The sequence below is a fragment of the Amphiprion ocellaris genome, chromosome 2 (assembly GCF_022539595.1).
Source record: "Amphiprion ocellaris isolate individual 3 ecotype Okinawa chromosome 2, ASM2253959v1, whole genome shotgun sequence".
In the NCBI taxonomy this organism is placed as follows: Eukaryota; Metazoa; Chordata; class Actinopteri; family Pomacentridae; genus Amphiprion; species Amphiprion ocellaris.
Window position 1 is genome coordinate 6,883,207 of NC_072767.1, and position 9,126 is coordinate 6,892,332.

Below are 9,126 nucleotides of genomic sequence, written 5' to 3' on the forward strand. Positions count from 1 at the left end.
TATTTTTGATCTCTTTTTGATTTTTTTGGTCTAATTTTTCTCATTTCAATCTCTTTGTTGCTTTTTCTATTTTTTGTCATTTTTAATCGTTTTGTCTCTTTTTTGTCATTTTCAGTCTCTTTTTGTTCTTTTTTTTGTCTCATTTTGTTCCTCATTTTCAATCTCTTTTTGTTGGTTTTTGTGTCTATTTTGTCTTTTTAATCCCTTTTTGTTCTTTTTTGTCTATTTTTGTCATTTTCAATCTCCTTGATGTTTTTGTTTCATTTTTGGTCATTTTTAATCTCTTTTTGTCTCATTCTTTTCATTTTCAATCTCTTTTTGATGTTTTTAGTCTCATTTTTTGTCATTTTCAATCTCTTGAAGCTTTCTTCAACTTCAGCAGGTCGTCCTGACCACGTCTACATGAATAAATGTAGTTGCTGCTGTGTGATTGGCTGATTAGCTCTTTGTGTTAATGAGCAGTTGGACAGGTGTACCTAATAAAGTGGCCAGTGAGTCTATAGAAGTATGTTAAAATACAAAAAAAATGGAGTAAGGTGCAAATAGTGCAAAATAATAAAAGTGAGGAGGTAAAGAGCAGAGTTGAGTTGAGTTCAGTAGAATGGTCTAACACCACCTCCATCCCTCTTTATTCAATCACATGGTAATTATTTCCTAATAAGCCATGATGAGTCACATTTTATTGTGTTTCTGCTCACCACATCCCATTTAGCACCACTTGGAGTCGATTCCTCTTTAGCTTCAACAACAACTTTTGTTGTGGCTTTTGGTTCTGCTTTCTGAGAGATTTCTGAGTTATTTCACAGATGTTTTATTCTGTTTAACAACTGCACTGTTATGGGTGCCCATATAGCTCAACACGTTGAGTGGGTGACCCATGTACAGGGGCTGGTCCCTGATGCAGCGGCCCGGGTTCGATTCCCGCTCGCGGCCCTTTGCTGCATGTCTTCTCCGACTCTTCTCCCCTGTTTCCTGTCTCTCTCTCACTACGCCTATCTAATAAAGGCCAGAAAAATAACTTTAAAAAAAAAAAAAAAAAACAACTGCACTGTTACTTTTCAGGAAGCCATGAGGTTTTATTTTGTGAGTGAATGAGAGTAAAAATATGTTGTTTATGCCAGAAAAAGCAGCTCCCGTAGGTATTTATACAGATAGAGTTTAGCTTCAGATGTTTGTACACACTTTAGGAATCATTTTGTTGTCTATTTTTTGTTATTTCAATCTCTTTTTGTTGTTTTTTTGTCTCATTTTTTTGCCATTTTCAATCTCTTGTATTTTTTGGTCTCATTTTTTTTTGTCATTTTTCAACATTTTTGTTGTTTTTTGTCTCAATTTTTGTCATTTTCAAAAATAGTTTTAATCTAATTTTTGGTCATTTTCAATCTATTTTTGTTTTTTTTGTCATTTTCAGTCTCTTTTTGTTGTTTTTTTTGCCATTTTCAATCTCTTTGTCATTTCTTTGTCTCATTTTTTAATATTTCCAATCTTTTTGTTGTTTTTTTGTCAATTTTTTTTGTCATTTTCAATCAGTTTTTCTTATTTTTTGTCAGTTTTTTTTGTCATTTTCAATCTCTTTTTGTTGTTTTTTTTTAAATTGCAGTCTTTTTTTGTCTGTATCTTCAGATGTTTGTACATACTGTAAGAATAGTTTTAATTGGAAAACAGCCGAATTTATTGCCAGTGGGAGAGTTCTTCTCTGCCATCATTTCTGCTTCAGTAAATATTAACACTCTGGATCGCTCCCTGTATGTTTGACATCCGTTTTCTATCTGGGTTTTCCTGCTCTGAGCGTTTAAGGAAGTCTAGTGTCACTTACAGAGCCATTATGTAGTAATGTGTAATGAAACTGAATCTGCATCTCGTCCGTGAACACCGAGAGAAAACCACTAGCGGCCTTTAAGGATTCTCTAAACTTCGTCATTAGTAATCGTTCCGAGTCACCCAGACTCTGTAATGGCCGTCATTTGCAGCCTCTGACCTGAGGAAATGTAATTTTTATGACTTTCTTTGTCTCGTTGTGCTCGTAGAAATTAGATCATATCCTCAGTAAACATGTTTAATGTCTTACTGGATGAAATTTCATCTGCATACGATCAGCCTCCTTCTGCTGCAGCGAGTTATCGTGGTTAGAAAGCAGGATGAGAAGGAAAAGTCGTCCTCTGGTCAGATTTAAACTTAAAACCTGGAGCCAGAATGTCTCGTTGTCAGTCAGAGTACATTAATTTAATGTAATGTCATGTAAAGTAATTTAATGTTTCCTTATTTTAAAAATTCCAGAGAAGACACTAGCTGCAGATTGTAAATTAGTAAAACTATCAATTTAAAATCATTTCTAGACCTCAACAGGTTGTTTTGATCATAAAATAAAACACTAGATTGTTCTTTGTTCTGTTGTCATTTTGTGTCTCATTTTTGTATTTTTTGTTGTTTTTTGTCTTTTTTGTCTGACTTTTGTCGTTTGTCTCTTGTCTTTGTCGTTTTGTGTTTCTTTTTTGTCTCTTTTGTGGTTTTGTTTCTTGTTTTTGTCATTTTGTGTCTCATTTTTGTAATATTTTGTCTTGTTTTTTGTCTTTTTTTGGTCTTTTTTGTCAGACTTTTGTCATTTTGTTTCTCGTTTTTGTCATTTTGTGTTTCCTTTTTGTCCCACTTGTGTTGTCTCATTTTTGTCATTTTGTGTTTTGCTTTGTTCATTGTTTTGTGTGTTATTTTTCATTTTTTCGTTTTTGTCATTCGTTCTTTTTTGTCACGTTGTAACTTTTTTGTCAATTTTTTGCATCTTTTTTGTTTTGTTTCATCTACTTTGTCTCGTGTTTTTGTTTTTTCTCGTTTTTATTGTTTTATATTTCCTTTTTGTCTCGCTTGTGTTGTTTGTTTTTGTCCATTTTTTTGTTGCTGTGTAACTTTTCTGTCTTTTGTTTGTTTTGTTTTGTGTCATTTGTCTCGATTTTGTTTTTTGTGTTTTCCTTTATTCATTGTTTTGTGCTTCATTTTTGTCGTTTTGTTGCATGCTTTTGTCATTTTTTTTTTGTTTTTGCCATTTGCTCATTTTTTGGTGCTTTGTACCTTTTTTGTCAAACTTTTTGTCTTTTTTTGTTTTGTTCCATGTCGTTTGTCTCATATTTTTGGTGTTTTGAGTTTAGTTTTTGTCTCGCTTGTGTTTTTTGGCTTAATTTTGTCCATTTTTTTGCGTTTTGTAACTTCTTTGCCTAATTTTTTGTCTCTTATTTGTTGTGTTTTATTTCTCTCATTTTTGTCATTTTGTGTTTCGCTTTATTCATTGTTTTGTGGGTTTGTTCAGAAAGTAGGTCATCCTCAAAGTTAAACCTGAATCCCAGAGAATGAAGATGTGTCCTGATACGACTTCAGTCGTCTTTCAGTGTTTGTGAAGTAACAGTTTATAGAGGAAACCCACCAGTTGGAACAAGCAGCTTCAGGTGTAAATTCCTGTGTAAAGAGTCGAGTAATAACAACACAAAGGATCAGTGTGTGATTCACTGGATTATCTGATGAAATGTGACGGTTGCTGCTATCCAGGATCTGACAGCTGCTCTTAGTGAACCCAGATGAAGCGGATCAGTGATTTTAAACCGACAACATGAAGGATTTTTACTTTATTTCATCTTTGTTGAGTCACGGATGTCTAACGTTACAGAGAAATACTTGACTGTTGTCAGCGTATAGAGTGTGACAATGACGCAACGTTTTTAGATGATGCATTTTTAAAAAACTTTAAAAGCTTTAAAAGTTTATTATTATTTAAAAAGAATTTTTTTTCTTTAGTCTGAAGCATCATGACTTCTTGTTTTTTGCTACAGTCATTTATAAAAGCTACAGATTTAATGAGAGTCTGACTCAGTTGAAAGTAAAAGTTTCCAAAGGCTTTGAAAGTCTGTCAAAACTTCAAATTATCACAGAAGAAAGAGGTGGTTTGAAGAAAATGCAGAGTTTAGATATAAAATAACAGCATCTGAAGAAAAAACACAGGAGGAACTTTACGTATGTTAGCTTCTCTCCTGCTCTCTGGGCTCAGGATTTTATCTTATTTTTAAATGTAATTTCATTTGATTTAACATAATTTAATTTTAATTTAGTTCAATTAAATTTTACATTGTTTCTAGATTACAGGAACAATGCACTTTAACCAAAATATTTACGAATTTATCTGTTTTGTATCTTTTGTCCTGATTTTTTTTTATCCTGCTTTATTTCTATCTAGCTGCTGTAATGTGTGAATTTTCCTGGTTTAATTTTATTTTATTATTTTATTTCAATTTAATTAATTAATTAATTAATTAATTTTTTAGTTTTCATTAAATTTATTTCTTTCATCCTTCACTTTATTTTATTTTTTACCTGTTTAAGATTACAGGAGCAATGAACAACAACCAACATTTCTACGAATGTGTTTATTTTTATATATTTTTTTCCTGGTTTTTATCATGCTTTATTTCTATCCAGCTGCTGTAATGTGTGAATTTTCCTGGTTTAGAGTTTATTCATTCATAAAATAACTGGTTTTCAGAGATCTGTTAATGAACCTTTTCTACTAATGACTAAAAGTTTCTGTTTCCATGGTGATGAGACTTCTGGTGTTTCTGCTTCTTTTCAGAGTTCCAGTAAACGACGAGGCGATCCTGATCAGCTGATGGCGTCCAGATGAGACGGTTTAAGGAGGAGAGGATGGAAACCAGAAGAAGATTCAGCTGCAAAATCCTGGAAAGTTTATTGACTAAGAATCAGTTCCTTTCTCTGGACGTGGAACTGAGACTGAAGCTGGAACTAAAACCAGAAGGTTTCTGGTGTTCATCTTCATCTGTTGGAACTCTGGAGGATTTTAAGATTTGCACAAACCAAAGAACTGGATTCAGTGTTTTCTGAACCCTCGACTTGTAATTTATTTGTTGTAGTAAAAATAATCTTTTCAATTATTCTTTGTCTCTTTTCTTTGCCGCCATGCATGAAGTTTTAAAGAAATGAATCTGCAGACAGAAAGAGTCACCTGGTTGGATTTATAGTTTATTATTCAGTCTTGTTTTCAGTTAAAATCATAATGACTCCACATTTAATTTAATATTTTTAAATATAAATTTATGTTTTAATAATTTCAATGATTCATTTATTTTTGCTTTATTCTTTATTTAATTTATTATGATTTAATTCAGTTTTTAAAGTTCTATTTTACTTCATCAGATTTTTAAAACGCATTACTTTGCTAATTTGATTTTTTAATAACATATTTTTAAATTAAATGTAATTTAATTTCTTTTTTAAAACATGAATTCTATATTTTTATTTCATTTTTAATAATTTTAGAGCTTATTTTATTTTATTTATGATTCAGAAAGATTTTTTTTATTGAATTTTACTGTTTTTAAACTTAATTTTACTTGATTGAATTTTTTTTAAATGATTAGTTAATGTTTTTATTCTTTTAATATATTTCATTTTTATTTTACTTAATTTTACAAATTTTATGTAATTAAATTTAGTTTTTGATTTAATGCAATTTAGATAGCATTTTAAAAATATAATTTACCTTAATTTTTTAAAAATTTTACTTTTGCTTTATTTTACTTTGCCTTCCGGTTAGCAAAATCATGAATTTTTTATTCTTAAATAATGAACTAATTTTTAAATATTATTAAGTTGATACAATTTAGTTACATTTTAAAAATGCAACTTAATCGAACTTTTACATTTTTTAAACTTTATTTTATTAGATTTTTTTAAACAGTTTGCTTTAATTAATTTACTTGTTTTATTTTTCCTCATTTTTACTCACACAGCAACATTATTAATTTTATTATTTTTTGCAAAGTATTAATTCATTGTTAATTTTATTAATTTAAAGTAATTTTATTATTATTATTATTATTATTATTTATTAATGTAATTTAATTAATTAAGCTTTTTAGATTTTTTTATTTATTTTAATTTTATTAGATTTTTTCAATTTCATTTAGTTTACTTTGACTCACACAGTGATGTCATGATTTCTGAATTTCTAAATCATTACTAATTGCTTATTATTATTATTAGTAGTATTTGATGTAATTTAGTGAATTCCATTTTTTAGAATTTAGAATTTTATTAATTTTTTTTCAATTTCATTTAGTTTACTTTGACTCAAACAGCAACATAAAGATTTTTTATTTCAAAACAAATTATTAACCACTGCTTATTATATGTATGAAACCGTACAAAAACCAAACTAGCAGAACCCAAACGCTAAAGTCTCCTACAGCCTACCAGAGAAGCTCTGAGAACAGAGAATCAGGACAGGAACTCTTACCTTCTGGACAACCAACGCTGGTTCACAAACAAGAATACAGAATGTGTCTGACCAAAAACCTCTGAAGACTCACTACAGCCAAGATAAAGACACAACTCAGCTGCACTAATATATAATAACTTATATTTAATTTAATATAATTTAGTTAATTTAACTTTTGCAATTTTTCAAATTTTCCTAAATTTTTTTTCGATTTTTAAAATTTTATTTAATTTGCTTTGACTCCCACAGCAACATCAGTATTTAATTTGGTACATTTTTAGTTAGTTATGAATTCGTTTTAATGTACTAATTTAATGTAACTGTATTATTTCTTATTAATGTAATTAGTTAATTAAGCTTTCTAGATTTTTTAAAATTTCATTTAGTTTACTTTGATTCCCACAGCAACATCATGATTTTTTTTTATTTCTAAATAATTATTACTTTAAATTTTTGGCTCATTTAATGTAATTTTATTATTATTTTCATTTAATGTAACTTAGTTGTTTTAACTTTTTAGAATGTTTTAAATTTTATTTTAATTTATTTAATTGTTTTCAGTTCCATTTTGTTGACTCTGACTCTCACAGCAGCCTCATGTGAGCAGCTGAATCCTGATGAGATAATTTCTCATGATGATCGGCAACGGATAAATAAATGAGTGAGTCCAAAGTTCTGTCTTATTGCGTAAACATCTCCACAGCTGGATGGAGGTTGAGTAAGAGCAGAGTTTTCCACGATGACGCCAGAACTTATCATTAAATGTGCAGCAGGTTCTAGAGTTCAGACAAGCCTGAGCAGGAGGTTTTACCTGGACAGGTGATAAAATCAGAGTGTTGTTGGATTTCATCTCTGCTCGGCCACTTCAATGGAAACATCTCCTGACAGTGAACGAGGTGAAGGAGACTCCTGTTAATGAAACTGCTGTTAGATTAGTTAGATTTTAAATAGAAACGGTAAAATGACTCCGTCCGAGGATTTCAAACAATGCCGTCACTTTTCAACACAACATGCTAATAACAGATGCTAATAACATATGCTAATAACAGATGCTAATAACAGATGCTAATAACATATGCTAATAACAGATGCTAATAACAGATGCTAATAACAGATGCTAATAACAGATGCTAATAACAGATGCTAATAACAGATGCTAATAACATATGCTAATAACAGATGCTAATAACAGATGCTAATAACAGATGCTAATAACATATGCTAATAACAGATGCTAATAACATATGCTAATAACAGATGCTAATAACAGATGCTGCTGTGCAGATTTTAGGAAAATAGGAGTTAAAGTTGCATTAAAGTCCCATTCTGAACAAACATGCAGCTCCAAACACTTTAAAGAGAAAATGATGAATGAAAGTGACGCAGAAGGATGCCAAAATAACACAAAATAACACAAAAAACACAAAATGATGCTAAAATGACATAAAAACAACACAAAAAGGCACAAAAGGATGCCGAAATAAGACAAAAATGACACAAAGTGATGCTTAAATAACACAAAATAACACAAAAAGACACCAATGACACAAAAGGATGGTAAAATAAGACAAAAATGACACAAAAGTGATGCAGAAGGATATCAAAATAACACATAAATGACACAAAACAATGCTTAAATAACACAAAATAACACAAAAAGACACCAATGACACAAAAGGATGGTAAAATAAGACAAAAATGACACAAAAGTGTCGCAGAAGGATGTCAAAATAACACAAAAATTACAAAAAACGATGCTTAAATAACACAAAATAACACAAAAAGACACCAATGACACAAAAGGATGGTAAAATAAGACAAAAATGACACAAAAGTGTCGCAGAAGGATGTCAAAATAACACAAAAATTACAAAAAACGATGCTTAAATAACACAAAATAACACAAAAAGACACAAAATGACACAAAAGGATGATAAAATAAGACAAAAATGACACAAAAAGATGCCAAAATAACAAAAATGACACAAAAAGACAGAAATGACACAAAATGATGTTTAAATAACACAAAAACATAAAATGAAACAAAAGTGAGACAGAAGAATGCCAAAATAACACAAATACATAAAATGATACAAAAAGACACAAAACAATGCTTAAAAAACACAAAAAGACACAAAAAGATGCCTAAATAACACAAAAAGACACAAAATGACACAAAAGTGACACAGAAAATAACATAAAAAAGCACAAAATGATACAAACGATGTCAATAACACAAAAGGACACTAAAGGATGCTAAAGTAAGATAAAAGACACAAAATGACACAAAATGATGCCAAAATAAGATAGAAATGACACAAAAGACACAAAAGGATGCTAAAATAACAAAATAACACAAAAAGACACATAAGGATGCCAAAATAACACAAAAATGACACAAAAAGACAGAAATGACACAAAAAGATGCTTAAATAACACAACAAACACCAAATGAAACAAAAATGATGCAGAAGGATGTCAAAATAGCACAAAAAGACATAAAATGATACAAAGAGATCCTAAAATAAGACAAAAAGACACAAATTGATGCTTAAATAACAAAAAAAATGATGCAGAAAGCTGTCAAAATAACACAAAAATACACCAATGACACAAAAGGATGCTAAAATAACATACAAATAAAACAAAAAGACACAAAATGACAAAAAGATGATAAAATAACATAAAAATAACACATAAAGACACAAAATGACAAAAAATCTGATAAAATGGCATAAAAATGAGAAAAAGACACAAAAAGATGCGAAAATAACACAAGATGACACAAAAGACACTTCAATATTTAAACTTAGTTTCATTTGTGTCAGACATTAAAAATTAAAACACACTAT

The 9,126-nt window shown here is 29.7% G+C and overlaps 1 protein-coding gene across 1 annotated transcript in view; it reads left to right on the plus strand.

Moving 5' to 3' along the window:
* mcoln2 (mucolipin TRP cation channel 2) overlaps window positions 1-4,928 on the plus strand; it is a 28,417-nt gene extending 23,489 nt beyond the window's left edge. The window contains exon 14 of the mRNA XM_055014077.1: window positions 4,610-4,928. Within this exon, the coding sequence (XP_054870052.1) occupies window positions 4,610-4,646 (37 nt within the window). The 3' untranslated portion in view covers window positions 4,647-4,928. The remainder of the gene's footprint in view (window positions 1-4,609) is intronic.
* Window positions 4,929-9,126: the final 4,198 nt, after the last annotated feature.